The following is a 15,187-nucleotide window of genomic DNA, read 5'->3' as shown; positions in this document are numbered from 1 at the left end:
ACTGTGAGGATCAACCTCCTACACATTGCTGTCGAGTAGTGAGATCATCCATGGATACATGAGTGAAGCTCAAGATTATGTTACAAGTCAAAAGAGGTATCAACATCTGGTATCTACAAGGCTACTTCGGAAGAACTGTAAATTACTCTCGTCACCATAAATTACTTGACTCGCCATGCCCGATCCTACTCAGCATCAACAAGCACAGTACTATCCTCAACCCTCTTCTCATTCTCTCCTCCTGCCAAACTAGGCTGTACGACCTGCCTGCCTTTCCAACCCTTCATAAGCTTGCCCAGCCTCTTCCTCAGGCCATATTGCATCCACAACGGCCAGCCCCTTATCCTTGGCAGCATGAACCAGGCAGTCTCGGGCAGAACAATATGCTGACTCTTGCCACTCAACACGGCCTTGACAATACTCTCGGCAACCGTCTCGGGATACAAGACGCCCCTGGAATCGAAGCCTTCGAACAGAGCGGTGCGTGTATAGTTTTGGGCCATGAGTACAGTCCTTATCTTAGGTGCGTTGTAGCGAGCAGTAAGTTCGGCGGAGAGACCTTCGTGGAAGGACAGTGCAGCGGCCTTGGACGCGGCGTAGTCGACCATGGAGGGGGCAGCGAGGTAGCCGGCGACAGAGGCGACGGTGACGATCATGCCGTGGCTGTTGGCAATCATGCTAGGAAGGAACTGCTGGGCGAGGTAGTAGTGGCTGAAAGTGTTGACCTTGAAGGTCAGGTTGATGTCCTTTTCGGTCGACTCGAGGATGGTCTTGCCGCGTGCGACACCTGCATTGTTGATGAGGACCGTGGGGTTTCCCAGTGTGGAGCGGATTGAGGAAGCTGCGTCGGCGATGGCGTCGGGGGAGCTGAGGTCGCATTTGAAGAAGCGGACGGACGGTGGTGCTGGCGGGTGTGAGCATCTCTTTGATGTGTCTAGCAGCCTCAAGAAGCAGAAACATACCTTCATACGTCAAGTCCTGAACGTCGAGGACTGCAACCTTGATTCCCTTCTCGGCCAGTAACTGTACTACGATCTTGCCAATACCATCACTGCCTCCCGTCACAACGACAACCTCACGACTCCACACATATTCGTCTTTGGTCCAGTTGTTGGTCACTCCGCTGTTTAGCCACGCGTTGACGGTACTGAGCGCACCCAGGCCAAGCAGTGTCTTCAAGCCCTTGAACACTGAGGCATGGTCTTGAGCGAGGAGGTTGCCTTGCTGTGTGTAGCGCGCGAGGAGGACGAGGGGAAGCGTGAGGGCGGGATTGAAGGCCGTGTATCTGATGAGGCGACTGATGGTATCGCCCGTCACGCCTATGTATCGCGTCAGTAGAGCGCGCCCATTGACAAAGCTTTGTGCTGTGACCCTTGAGAATGAGCGGCACCGGCTATAGGCACTTACCTTCACGCGCAAGGGTCCAATCGCTTCGAATGGGCATGGCGACAACAACAAAGATTGTTTGGTGCCTGGAGTAGTAGTGACGGTAGCGCGTGTAAACTGCGACTAGCAGACAGATACACTTCACATGTCGCGCGCCGGCTCCCTTTAAACGGTCCGTCTACGATGCTCCTTCTCCGTCTTGGTGCTGTGCCACCCGCCAGGTGGAGCGGGGTCAGCCAAAACTAGGCTAAAGCGTTCCTGATGGCGCGAACAGCCGAGGAACTGGCCCTGCATATCGTGATACCGGTGTCGCAAGGCCCAAGTGATCATCGCAAAAGGGATAAGGACACATGTGTGCAATAACCATTATTATTTGCAGCCTCTTAGCTGTCGTGACTAAATATACAATCGTAATATATACGTTCCAAGTAATACTGTATCCAAATCACTGTCGCTGCCCAAACATAGGAAACATCGTCAAGTAGCTAAATGATCAACTCTCCCATCCTGAACGCCAAATACAAAATCCTCCCACGCTACACGAACAATACAAAAAACAAAAACGTGGACAGTTCAATCACTCCTTCATCTAGAACATGTTCTTTCCACCTTGCTCGTAGTCCATGATGGTACTCTCAGGAGGCGCGACGCTCGTTACCCGGCTGATGCGACTTGATCGTGAGTCGGGACGATTGATCGACATGGCTCCACTCATGACCCTGACTACCTTTTTACTCCTAGTTCCTGTCACTAGCACTTGCGCTGGACAAACCACAATCTCGTCCTCGCCCTCGCCGAAATCGTCGCCCTTCTTGACAACTAGTGGGAATAGTACGACCTTGACTACTGCACCACGGGCTTCGAGCTCGTCGTTGGACGTTGTTTCGCCTGACCGTTCGTTCATGAGAGAGGCGTTGAATGTGACCTTGGCCACAAGGTCGCCCTTGGTATCGTACTCAGGCTGTAGCGGCGGCAGCATGATGTATTCCGCGCGTTGGGTCCGCATTTCGATTGATAGTTCGACTGCCAAGCGCATGACGTTGCGCAGTGATTCCTGAATCTGCTTCTGCAGATGCGATGGTGGCGGAAGCAGTGTCGAAAGCGTGCTGTAGATTTCGTGTACCACGGCTTCTGTGTCTTGGGCGCGCTGCTGCATGAAAGGCTCTCTCCTTGCAAGAAGGGTAAGTGTGATAGCTCGCCATTGTGCCACGGCGCGAGGTGGGCCGACTTCCGACAACGTCTTCTCCAACGCCTTGAGTTTCTGGCGCTGTTCCCTGTCCATACCGAAAAGGTACCTAGTAAAGACGTACTCCCAAATCATAGTCATGACCACTGACATGAAGACATCTCGACGCCTGACGCGGTCCGCCAGAAGTGCGTCGACATCTGAGCCATCGAGAATGGCATTGTCCAGCCTAGTGTCAATCTTTTGGCGCGTTGAAGCGTCCAGTCGAGTATCGGCTGCGATCTCGGACGAAAGGCGACACGCACGAGTATCCGAGAACTTGGAGAATCGGAGTACCCATTGCTGGACATGTTGACAGAGTTGTTGGCAGGCGCTGTCAAAGTAGTCCTCATCGCGGACAGTGAGGAAGCTTTCGCTTGGCTTCTTGGAAGCTAGGATCTGCTTCTGGAGGTTCTTGATCTGTTCGCGCGCGGTTGCGAGTTCTCCAGTTAAGCGGTCAATCTCGGCGTTGCGTTCATCCAGTGCTTCGCCAACTTCGTCACGAACGGCATCTGCCAAACCTCGCTGCATCTGGGTATGCTGGCGGCGAAGTTCTTCCAAATCTCGTTGCGATGTTTGCCATTGTTGTTGCATGGCCTGGCCTTCTGACTGAAGTTGTGCGTACTGACTGCGAAGGCTCTCCAGCTCTCGCTGCGATGATTGCCATTGCTCATGCACCATTTGTCCCTCGGACTGAAGTTGCCCATACCGTTCATTCGCATCGTTAGTCAGGTTGCGATTGGCATCTGTTAGTGCATTGTTGAGTTGATTCAGGCGTGCAATCTCTTCTTGTAGCCGCTGAAGTGTATCCTTGAGTTGCGCGATGTCAATATCCCTTTGGTGAATCTGGCGGTCACGTGCTTCTACTTCCTCGGCTACAAGCTGTTCGTCAATCTGTCGCTGACTTTGCGCAGCCTGTAAGGCCTCTTCAGCCTTGGCCTTAGCATCCTCGACAGCTTGGTTTTGCGCGGCTAATTGGTCGAGTTGGGTCTGCAGATCCATGATTTGCATGCTTTGACGTTTGCGCACGCTTGGTGGTCGTGAGGGCGAGCTAGGGGACCTTTGGGCTTCACCCCATGCTTCCTGTAAATTACAGTCAGTAACAGGAAACGAGCTTTACAACAACATCAAACTACTTACAAAGGTTTCAGCCATACTGGTCCGGCGACCTCTACCTGTACCCCGGACTGGGTCGTAAACCGGTGGGGCGGCGATACCTGCGATGGCTGCTGCTCCTGCCGCGAGCGCCGTGCTTGAGAGATTAGGTTGCACGCTCTTAGCGTCTTGCGCACTGGCCGCGCCAAGCCTCGAGGCTGATCTCAGGTCACCTGACGTTTGCCGGTCCACTCTTCGCAACGAACGCTCCGAATGGTTGCTCAAAGAGCTCATAGGCCGCTCTTGGTCGGGAGACCTCAGTCTTGCGATATTACTCAGAGAGCGTTGACTTTGAACACTAGGTGACCGCTGCTCACCAATGTGCTGCTTCAACGGGTCTGCGCTTGGGGATGATCGTGGCATACGGCGCGCGGGACTGAGGGCCATGGTTCGATCGATGCCTTCGTTGACTTGTTGCCATGGCGAGTCTCTTCCGCCTACATTTTCGACTGTGGATTGCACACTCCGGCGACCTGTAGGTGTTGGTGTGCTAGGCGGAGGTGATCTTAGACGATCAGAAAGTTGCCTGAGACTCTCAGTGCGACGAGCTGACTTCAGTCCTCGATCAGATACACCCACATCGGCTGCTGACCGTGACTTCTTTTTGGTGGTAGTGTCATCTGGACTGACTTCTGTAATAGATTCAAGCTGCTTGGTGCCTGGAGTGCTAGTACGTTCGGGCTTTGCGATAGTCGATGAAAGGGTCTCGCTCTTCTTCTCATTCGGATCTCCAAACAAGGACTGGTATGGCTCCTTCTGTGTGAGTTCCTTAGTAGGCGATGCCCGGCCTTGGTGCGATTCGACGCGCGGTTTCTTGCCTGCCCGCGACGATCCACTGACATCTTTTGACGGAGTTTCAACGACCATGTGGGTATCATGAGCAGGCGTTTGCGGTGCTGCCGCTGGTGAAGTGCCATATGCGCGCGTAGATGGCGAAGAATCGAAAAGATGGGAGGATCGCTCCTTCGTGGCGTACTCGTCGCTTGTGGTGGGCGTGCCTAGAGTCATTGGGTGCGTTGGCAAAGCCGGGCTGTCCGTATCATGATCAGTTGCGATTGAACGTTTTGGTGCGCTCAGAGGAGTTTTCGGTTCCTTCGAACGCCTCAGTTTACGTGGTGCCGTTTCGATAGGCTGCTCCGGCTGAGCCTTGGTGGTGGCTTGGTCGACCTTGTCTTGAACTCCGGCAAAGGACCACGATGGCTCATCGGCTGGTCCTACACCACGGGTTGACGATTGGGCGTTGCCTGTACTAGACACACGCTCATTGGAGTGCTTTTCAAGATGTGCGAGCTCTGGCACGACAAAGCGCGACGGTGATGCTGACCTCTCACTGGTAAATTGAGGCTCTTGAGTGGACTTCAATGTGTGTAGGCGCTTTTCCTCGGGTCGCTCGTCGTCGAAAGATACAGGATGTGTTCTGCGTTTGTGAACTTCACGATCGGCAGTTCGTGCCTCAGCTGGTAGTGCGTCTTTCATCCTGGTCGTAGACTCCTCATCAACCTTTTCTTCAACATTCCTGCTCTTTTTGCCCTTCTTTTTTGGCGATGGGGCCCATGCGTTCATATCCCTCTCTTTCTCCAACTCCTGCTTGTGTGTTTCCTCCTTCGACTGCTTCAAGATTTCCTGTGACACCACCTGGGGAAATGGGTACTCCCTCGGCTCTTCGGCGGTCAGCGAGCGGGGCTCCTGATCGAATGTCACAGGTAGGATCGGGCTGTCCTCCTTGCCTGCAGGTTGCTCTTCTGTGACTGTCTTCTTCGATTTCGCCCTCTTATCTCGCCTACTTGAGTGTACCTCGTCGAATTCAGTAGGTGTGGCTGATACGTTTGTTGCTTGTGTTGGTACGTCCGGAAGGACAGCAGTATTGGTCGACGCGTGAGGCATGGACCGGGCAGGCTCAACCTCGCGGACCGTGGAGTCAACTGGAGTCTCTACAGCAAGAGGCACATTTGGAAGAGCCTCAATCGCCGGAGTCTCTGCAGCTGCATACTCAACACCGTCTTGCTGACGTGGAGCTTGTTCCTTGTCCTTCTTTGACTTCTTGCCTTGTTTAGTCTGTGCGACCCCAGTGTCCTGTGTGCTCATCTTCTCGACATCTACTGGTGTCTCTGGTAGAGGATGACGTCTCTTCTTACCCTTGGTTCTTCTGAGACTTGAAGACCCGGCCAACTCATCAGGATCAGCCTCCTCAAGAACACCGGGAGGTGACTTTCGCGCTGCAAAAGCAGGGTCATTGAGCACGTCTAGGGGATCGAATGATACGGTGTCCGTAGGTGCCATTGCCACTTCGATAGGTGGTAAGACATCAGGCCCAGTAGGCTGCGTCGGTCGCAGTTTTGGAGAGCCAGAGACCGATGAAGAACGGCTTAAGCTTCCGAGCCGAGATCTACTGGCTCTCTCTTTTGCGGCGGTAATGTCGTCATCTGGTGTGATATCGCGAGCTCCTGAGATAGAGTTCGAGCGATGGAATGACTTGTCGTTGATGACATATCCAGGATCAAAACCAGACTCTTGCAAACTGGCGGCCACGGTGGCTGCGAAGTCTATCTCTCTTGCTGGCGACTTCGAATCCGATCGAACTGGCGACGCCAAGCCAAGTTGACTACGGGACGCAACTCTAGCTACATGGCGTTTCTCAGGCGATGGAGGTAGGACGGGCGTCACAGATCGAGATAGATAACGCTTCTCAGGAGATGGGGGTAGAACGGGTGTGACAGATCGAGACTGACTCTCGTATCGTTCGGCGAGATTTCTGACACTGCCAGAACCTTCCCTGCGCAAGTTACGTTCCGCGCTGGGGCCATCCTGCGATGCGCCGCGCTCGAACAACGCTGCTAGCTTGTGCTTCTTGGACGACTTCTTGTGCAACAGTGGTTGCTGAGGAGTATTGTCGGGTTCGGTAGCTCTGACTTGGACACCAGCGGTTGAAATGTCGGATATGGATCTAGAATGCATACCCTTAAGCTTGTTAGGAACTTCTTCGACATTCGGCTCGGACGCTGATGGCGTTGCGGTCGTGTTTTCCGCGGGAAGTATGCTATCTTGAGTCTCCCTCTGGCGAGAATTCGATGTAACTCTCGACAGGATGTTTGCTTCAGGCATGGGGACTCTCTCTTCGACTGGACCGGTAGGTGTGACATTGGCCGGCTCCTCCGACGACGTGGTAGCGATCATTGACTTGCGCCTCTGCTTCTTGTCGTTCCTTGTGGTTGTTTCAGCCTTAGGCGTAGCTTCAATCGTTGGGTGCTCGGCACTCAAACGCTCCTCTGCGTTGCCATCTGGGACGATGATCTCTTGGGGTTCGACCTCTGAAGGTAGGTCACGCTGACTTTCAGTTACCGGTGCGACAGGCGCGTCTTCAATGGGGTCAACTGGGGCGTCTATGGGGACTGGGAGCTGAGTGCCCATGAGTTCTAATGGATTGACCAGCGGCTCTTCGTCTCGAACTTCTTGGGCTTTTCCCACATCCTCTTTGCTCTTCCCTTTGTCCTTCTTGGTTTCTTTGCGTGCTAGAGCAGGGACAGCCGCAAGCTCTTGTTTTCGCTCCTGGGTGCTTTCTGAGACATGTGTAGACTCGGTGTAGTCGGTCAAGATAGGTTCTGGAAGAACTTCAGTGCTCTTGACATCTGGCTCCGCATGCAGTCGTGATATAGCAGCCGGCTCGCTGGCTTCGGGAAGCGATACATCCCTCGTGGCGGATGTTCCAAGGTCCTGCGCGGCTAGTGCGTCTTGTTTGACTCTTTTCTTGTCCTTTTTGATAAACTCCTGAGATGGAACGGGTGACTCATCGATGGTCGTCTTTTGTTGCTCGGTAGCCACTAGCGGCAGAGTATCTTTGGTTGTCTCTATTGGCACGACGATTGAGGTATCAATCCGTGTTTCCTCATCTTGGCTTGATGTCTGCGGCGCCGCGACAAGTTCCTCCACAGCGAGCTCACTTGGTGTCTCAATGCTCTTTATAGGGGATGTCTCGACAACAGGTGCTAGAGATGGAGCAGCTAACCCATAATCAGGTAAAGCTACCTCTTGAGATTCAGCCACAGTAGCGGAAGAGACATCCTGGGACGAAGTCACTGGCGTATCTTGGAACTCGATAGTTTGTTCAAACTTCTGCTTGTCTTTCTTGTCAAGGTTCCTCGACAGCACTGGCTCGTCTTCTGCAATGGTTTCTTGAACGTCTTCAGTGACGGCCGACGAAGCTAGGGTTTCGACTGTGGCTGGCTCGGTAGAGCCCATTCTCTCAACATCCATGGGCGGGGTAGGTTGGGGAGTGTCGTCTGATATGGTGGTGCTAGCTGAAGGTTCAGTGGCAACTTGTAAATCTTCCCTTGGCTGCTCGATGGCTGGCTTTGGGATATCGCCGATCGGCACGCTCGATTGCGTTGGTGTGTCGTGAAGCTCATCAAAGCTGATCGCAGGCCCTTTGGCCTTGGCCTTTTTCTTTTCTTTCTTGCTCAGGTTGCGGGAAGGCACATCGGTCAGGACGAGGCTCTCCTCTACTGGGATTGGTGTGCCAACAGCTCCCGTCTCCTCAAGAACCTGCTCCTCCACTAGAGTGGGCGCAGAAACAGGTGCAGGCATTCTGGAGCCCTCCTTCGTCTCGACCGCAACCTCAGTTTGGGTCGCAGGAGTCGTCGATAGAGTATCAGAATCGACCTTGCTCTTCTTTGCCTCTTCTTTATCCTTCTTTGTAAGCCTTCTTACCAGATCTAATATAGAAGTCGGCTCAGTGGCAGAGGATTTGTCAGTATTTCCTTGTGTGGCGAGATCTGCGTCGAGGGCTTCGGCACGAAGTCGCAGTTCAGCAGCATCATCTTGAATCGCCTTCAGGGAGGGTGATAGCTCGTTTCGTGGAACATCATCGTCTTGAGTAACAGGGCCCGCTCCATGGTGTGCAGTGAAAGAGTCGGTGGGTTCGATAGGCTGCTGCTCGTCAAAGCTTCGCTGGGTATCTTCAGGAGCCGCATCGAAGACATGAGATACTTGGTCTTCATCAGCCTCAGTGACGGTCGGTACGTTCCCTACGATTGGTGTCGTAGGTCGTTCGATATCCTTTGTGACCTCGGTATTCGTAGGTAAACTGTCGTTGTGGTAGATCGAGGCATCAGTGGGGATTACAGACGAGACCTCCTTGTCGTATGCAGTTGGGCTAGGAGTTTCAAAGGACACTTCCTCTGTGATGATTGATGGAGATGGGATAAGTGCCTCTAGATTGGATGGCTCGACGATACTCGGCTGGGCATCGGTGTTTTCAGATGATACCTTTGGCACATCCCTGTTTTCATCCAAGATAGCAACGGGCTCAGCTGACGCTTCAGCTAAGTCCTTCACAATATCGCTACGGTCGTTTGTCATCTCTCGGGTCGCTTGCGATCTGTGAGCGGCCTCATTGACGGGCTGAGATGTGGAAGGTTTGGGGAGTGGTTCAACTTCCTCGGTCTGATATTGGAGGTCCACAATAGCCGGCGCGACAGTTGGGAAATCCGAGGACGGGTCCTGCAAGGGCTTTTGCTCGGATTTCTTTGCATTCGATGGCGCTGATGCTTGAACTTGAGGAACAGAACTGTCTTGCACCTCAGAAAAGCTTGATGGGACGCTGTTCGGTAGCACTGCGATATCCATCTCTTGTGATGCAGTTGATGTTCTAGGCTGTTCGGCGGATTCCGGAGCATCGCTGACGGCAGGAAAAGGCTCAGCCTCAGCTTTTGTTGCCATGTTCGATGGCTCTTCGATCGGAATCATCACTGGCTGCTCCGTGTCCTGAACGGTTTCCTCTGGATCCTTTGAATCGGTAGATTGCGGTCCGCCAGTAGTGATGGGCTCGATCTCGAGCGCTTCCGATGCCTTTGCCTGTCCAGGAAGTTCAGACATTTCGCTGACGGGTTCATTTGCGACATCGATAACAACAGGCTGGGCCGCACTCTTCTTGTCTTTCTTAGCCTTCTTGCCCTTTTTGGGAGTCACGGAAACTACGTTCTCTACTTCTGCGACTTCAGGCAGTGACTCGCTCGTCCTTACGGTTGGATCCTCTCGTACAGGTTCGGATACGTCGCGAGAAGCCTCGCGCCCGACGACAGGACCTCGAGCCATTAGGGCGGGGTCTTGTGTAGATTCAACCAAAGTGGTGTCGAGAACATCAGCCAGAGGCGATGGTTCTGCTGACGCATAGTCGGTGGACAGCTCGATGGAAGGCTCGACGGCAGGCTCACTGTCAACCTTGAATTCACCAGCCAGAGCAGCAGCCTGCTTCTGTGCCTTCTTTCGCTCTTTCTTGCTCAGCTTGCGTTCAGGAATCGACTCCCGCATGTTTGTCTCACTCTTGGCTTCTTCCAGAATCGCTGTCTGTGGCACTGAATCTTGTTCGCTAGCTGCAAGTGCAGTCTCAGTGGCAGGTGTAGTGACAGTTGTCTCCTGCAGTGGGAGATCCTCCGGTTGGATTGCAGCTTCCTCTACCTTGGGCTGCTCATCCACGACTGGTGCGAAAGAGACACGAGCCTCAGTTGTAAGAGGCACTACACCATCAGTAGCTGTGATAATGCTGTCAGACTCAGCTGCGGGTAGAGCCTCGGTTGTTGGCGTCATGGCATCTGTCTTCTTGCTCTTCTTGCTTTTCTTCTTCTTCGAGATCGTTGGCGATGCTGGCTCCTCTGCTTGAGATTCAACAGCTACTGCTGGTATATTTGTGGGCTGCTCTTCGATGAGTGCTGGCACGGCAGTAGGAACTGACGCATCGTAGCTGACAGCTTCCTCAGTCGGCTCGTCAATCAAGATTTCTCGTGCAACCGGGGCATCTTGCGTTGTAGGGACTTGCTCGTCTTTGTTCGATTGCTCAACAATAGACTCTAGAGTGACAGCCGATGGAACGGATGGGACGTTCTCCGTGGAAGGCGTCGTAGAACCAGACTTCGTGATTTCTTCCTTGGCGACCTGCGTCGGAAGCAGTTGGAGAGCGCTATCATTGAGTGAAGATTCCTGGTTTACTGGGAGCGCAGGTATCTCGGCCACGGCTTCGTCGTAAGGCGCGTCAGTCAGTGTGTCCTGGATAACTGGCTCGTTGCTGCGAGCGCTGACATCTTGTGCGGCTTCAGCCTTGGGTTCGACTATATCTTCATTGATGGGTGTGTCCCTACCCAAAGCTTTCGCTCTCGCCTTCTTGGCTTTCTTCTTGTCTTTCTTGGACAAAGGTGCGGCGTCAGCTAAACTAAGCGAAGACTCTTGTCCTGCCGTAGGGGTCGAAAGCTGCTCCATCTGGGCATGCGGCGGGATCTCGAGATCAGATACTGCAACCGGCATATCATCGACCGTCTCAGCTGGCGGGTCGATAGTACGGTCTTCGAGCGATGGTACCTGAGAAGCAACTTGAACAGGTTCAGCAGCCACCTCTAGCTCGGGCTGTGGTTCTGTAGGATTTGATGGCTCTTGAGTATCTTGAGTGACAGGTACCTGAGAATCGACAGATGTTGTCGGCTCAACGGCCCTGCTCTCTGAAGCCGACTCAACATCATCCGGCTTTGATACAAGTACGTCTTCAACTGGTGTTGATTCAGGGACTAGCTCAGCAACCTCCTGGCTTTGTTGAGCAGGCACGGCTTCGGTGATTGGATCGTGTGGTGGTTCCGAAACGACGTCTTCGGCAGGTGTTGTAGTGCCGGTTTCCTTCTTCGCCTTCTTGATCTTCTTCTTGTCTTTCTTTGACAGCGGTGGTACCGGAAGCTCCTCGGTGGGCAACTGTATGTCATCAGAAGTCTGCAAAGCAGGCTGTGATACCGCCGATGGGTCAGATACAACCTCTTGAGCCTCGGTAGGTGCTTCGCGTTTGATGTCGGCTAGCGGAAGCTGTAGTATTTCGTCCAGAGGAGTCGAAGTGGGTCCCTCTGGTACAGTTACCATCGCATCAGCTGGCGTATTGCTAATTGAAGTGCCAGATGGTTGAATATCTTTGTGTTGATCAGAAACAGGAATCTCACGTGATACTTCAAGCTCAGCAACCGGTCCAGACGCCGTTTGCGTTGATTCAAGCTGTACCGAAGGTGGTCCCTCCGGTTGTGAAGACTGAACCTCAGAAGTAGTCTCGGTAGGCGCAATCATGCTAGACGTTTGCTTGGCCTTCTTACTCTTCTTCTTACTCTTCTTGGGAGAGATGGGCTCATCGAATTGTGGCTCTTGTGTTTGCTCAGCTCCCGAAGGAGCAGTTACAGGCTGTTCATTGCCACCAACTACACGCTCCGTGTCCTTGAGTATAGATTCCGCGCTAGTTAGCTCGTTATCGAAACCAGGCACAGGTGTGGGCGTGTCGGGCTTTGTAAGCACGTCCTGGTGTTCTTCTGCCGCAATCGGGGAAAGGCCAGACTCGTGGATATCGGCGACTGCCTGACCGTGGTTGAAGGTAATTTCCTCTTCAGTGGGCTTTGCATCAGCCTCCGGCTCAGGAGTGTTTACTACCGCCTTGTCTTCGACGAGTACAGGATCCTCCAGAGGCTGGACATCCTCAATGGAAGAAGCGACTGGCTCCTTGGGTTCTGGAGCTGCGATAATCTCGCTCAAATTGTCCGTAACGTCTTGCTCAGGCTTGAGAAGTCCGGTCTGCAGTTCCGGTTCTTCGGCAGTGGATACGCGCTTGGCTTTCTTGTTCTTCTTTTTCTTCTTAGAAGGAGCGGCCACCTCATTAGCTTCGTCAAGTAGGCGCGATGGCTGTGCAGTCGATGTAGAATTAGCTTCTTCCACAATGTTCTCGGTCTCTTCTTGTGGATGAAGAACAGTCGGCTGGTCTGTCACAGAGTCTGGTAGAGCGGAAACGTGGTGTTGTGGCAGCTCCAGTTGGATAGGGACTTCTGGCGTGCTTGTTGGCTCGACATCCACAGCTGGAGATGGTTCTACAACTGTGGATTTGTCCAGGATGTTTGGCTCCGGCGCAAGCTCTTCCACAGCGAGTGTTGGCTTCTCGATCTCCAACGCTGCAGCATCAACTTCGGCAGCTGCAGGCTCTTGCGATGGAATCGGCGCAGCTTGCTGCTCGACAGTCATTGGTTCCAACCCAGTAGCGCTCGGTTCTGTAGTCATGGTCTCTGAGACCTCTCCCTCCACGACCGCAAGCTTTTCCTTGCCGGCTTCAGCTCTAGCATCTTCCATCTGCTCCCCTTGTCTCTCACCTACCCCTTGATCTTGTACATCTTCCACTACCCTTTTCGCCACCTCATATTCAAAATCCTCCTCTTTTTTCTCCTCTTCATGTCCACCATCCTCCCTTACATCCTCAATCTTCACATCATTATCATCAACAAGCTCATTATTCGTAAAAGGCTGGGGATAGGATGTCGGTATCCCCGAGAAAGGTAGTTGGGTCTCCGAAAGTGTAGGGATCGACAGAGACGGCTGAGTATCAGAGTTGGCTGCCTCAGGCGTCTCATCCGCTAAAAAAGGCACCGCCTTCTTAGCTTGCTTCTTCGCCTTCTTCTTGTCCTTCTTGGACGAAGGTGAAAGCGGATCTGGCTCCTTGTCTGGTGGCTTGGGATCGCCTGGAGGTTGCTCTGGAGTAGCGACGATAGTGGCTTGTTCTTCAGCTGGCGTTGGGTCGGTTGTTGGCTCACTGGTCGCAGTAGACGGTTCAAGCTGCTGTTCGACCTGCTTTATCTCACTAGTAGATGTCTCACCTGGAACGGTGGACTGACGGGATGCATCTGTCGGTTTGTGCTCGTCAGTGGGCTCTTGAGCTGCTTGATTATCGGCTAATTGAGACTCAGAAGTAGGGTCCTTGAGCAAATCTTCAGCTGGCGTTGCAGACTCAGATTGTTCACTTCCAACAGCCGACGCGCGTTTGGCCTTCTTCAACTTCTTTCTCTGCGACTTCGGTAGTCCAGCCCAGTCTTCTGGCTCTTGCTCATCGTCTTGCTTGGCATCTTTAGGGAGAGCTCCGGTGCTAGGCATAGTTGGTACGTCTGATATGGTAGTCTCAGCCGCAGGTGGAATGATGGATTGCGTTCCCTCTGTGAGAACGTTCCCATCATCGCTGGTGATCAGCCCCTCGCTTCCAGTTCCCTTTTCAGCAACGGCAGCTGGCGCAGCCGAGTCTATGACCTCTGTTTGCAGCGCCTCGGTGGTTGCAGTGTCAATTGTCTCCTCGGGCAGCTCCGCAGAAGGCTGCTCATCCAAAGATGGGTTAGCTGTTTGGGTCGGTGCCTCGGTGGAAACAAGAGGTTTAGAAGATGTGGCCTCGGCGGTGGAAGTTTGCTCAGCTGCTTTCTCCACTTTCTCCGTCTCTTTCTTTGACGACGACACAGTATCCTCTTCTTGTGTGGCCTTCGAGGGGATCTGTTCTGCAACAGGTACAGACGCTGCTACTTCTTCGGAAGGTGCGGGTGCAGCAACTGAAGCCTCTGTCTGCTCGACAACTGGTGCTATAGGGTCTTGGTCGATGATGGCACCATCGTTGACTTTTTCCGCAAGCTCTTTGACAGGCTCATCCATTGGAGTGGAAGGAACGGATGGCTCAGCTTCTGCGATTGAACCTTGCTTGTTCTTCTTCGCTTTCTTCTTCTCCTTCTTAGAAAGCTTTACCGGCTCATTAGTGATCGAAGGTGTTGTGGGCTCTTCGGCAGGACCCTCGGTCGGGACAACTGTAGAAGGCAGCTCAGTTACTACTGCGTCAGATGACTTTCCTTCCACAACAGAAGTCGATGGAAATCGCTTGTCTTCGGCCGGTACGCCGGAAGAGGTTTCGTCCTTGCTGGATTCCTCAACAATGGCAGATGTTGCAGCAAGCTCGGCTGATGCGACTTCGGAAGGCTGTTGCTCAACGCTCGCAGCAACAGTGTCAAGAGAGCGTTCTTGGGACTTCTCTACTGGCGTCTCGACTGGAATAGCATCAACAATAGATTCGCGCTCTGGCTTCTTCGCCTTCTTCTCGTCTTTCGTTGAAACAGGCCCTGCGGCCTCTGGCGCAGCTTCGACTTGGATAGGCACCTCAGAAATAGGCGAAAGTGTTGCAGCGGGCTCTTGGACAGATGCAAGTATCGTTGTCCGCTCTTCAGCAACATCGGGAAGGGTAATTGGCGTTTCTTCAATGACAGGGGTTTCAGAGATAAGTCCCTCAGTAGCTGGAGTCGTGGACTCGATCTGCTGTTCCAGCACCGGCTCAGCCTTTTCCTCAATGGAAGTGGGCGGAATAGAAGTAGACTCTTGGGTGGTTGAAACGCGCTTGGCCTTCTTAGCTTTCTTCTTGTCCTTCTTCGAGAGAGGCGCGACAGCTTCTTCTGTGGCATCTACTATGTTGGGTTCCTCAGGCACGAGTGCATCGATAGTTGGCATCTGCTGACTTGGCTCGTCGGATGTTAGCGTTTCGTCTTTCTCTACGATAGTTGCTTCAGAAACGGGTGAAGCTGTGGCATCGGAAACGGTGTCACGTTCGGCAAACACATTCGAGGC

General features: G+C 53.2%; 2 protein-coding genes across 2 annotated transcripts; both read right to left on the bottom strand.

The window, feature by feature from the left end:
• Positions 1–16: 16 nt before the first annotated feature.
• CC77DRAFT_1023634 (NAD(P)-binding protein) lies at positions 17–1,508 on the bottom strand. The gene is made up of 3 exons (XM_018525704.1): positions 1,408–1,508; positions 963–1,319; positions 17–904 (listed from the first exon to the last, which is right to left on the bottom strand). Exons 1-3 carry the CDS (start codon positions 1,442–1,444, stop codon positions 186–188), a joined length of 1,113 nt encoding a protein of 370 aa, XP_018382296.1. The 5' UTR covers positions 1,445–1,508; the 3' UTR covers positions 17–185.
• A 337-nt stretch (positions 1,509–1,845) lies between these two features.
• On the bottom strand, positions 1,846–3,853 carry CC77DRAFT_359738 (hypothetical protein). The gene is made up of 2 exons (XM_018531367.1): positions 3,752–3,853; positions 1,846–3,690 (listed from the first exon to the last, which is right to left on the bottom strand). Exon 2 carries the CDS (start codon positions 3,620–3,622, stop codon positions 1,976–1,978), a length of 1,647 nt encoding a protein of 548 aa, XP_018382295.1. The 5' UTR covers positions 3,623–3,690; positions 3,752–3,853; the 3' UTR covers positions 1,846–1,975.
• Between the last annotated feature and the right edge of the window lie 11,334 nt (positions 3,854–15,187).

This window comes from Alternaria alternata, assembly GCF_001642055.1.
Source record: "Alternaria alternata strain SRC1lrK2f unplaced genomic scaffold CC77scaffold_20, whole genome shotgun sequence".
Classification (NCBI taxonomy): Eukaryota; Fungi; Ascomycota; class Dothideomycetes; order Pleosporales; family Pleosporaceae; genus Alternaria; species Alternaria alternata.
Note: the sequence above shows the minus strand (reverse complement) of the source record. Positions and strands in the feature narration are given on the sequence as shown.

Bases quoted from the DNA above. Each gene is read 5' to 3' on its own strand.
- CC77DRAFT_359738 (XM_018531367.1), bottom strand. From the start codon at position 3,622: ATGCAAATCATGGATCTGCAGACCCAACTCGACCAATTAGCCGCGCAA.
- CC77DRAFT_1023634 (XM_018525704.1), bottom strand. From the start codon at position 1,444: ATGCCCATTCGAAGCGATTGGACCCTTGCGCGTGAAG. The intron at 1,320-1,407 runs GTAAGTGCCTAT...CGCGATACATAG, and splicing joins TTGGACCCTTGCGCGTGAAG to GCGTGACGGGCGATACCATC. The intron at 905-962 runs GTATGTTTCTGC...CACACCCGCCAG, and splicing joins TCAGGACTTGACGTATGAAG to CACCACCGTCCGTCCGCTTC.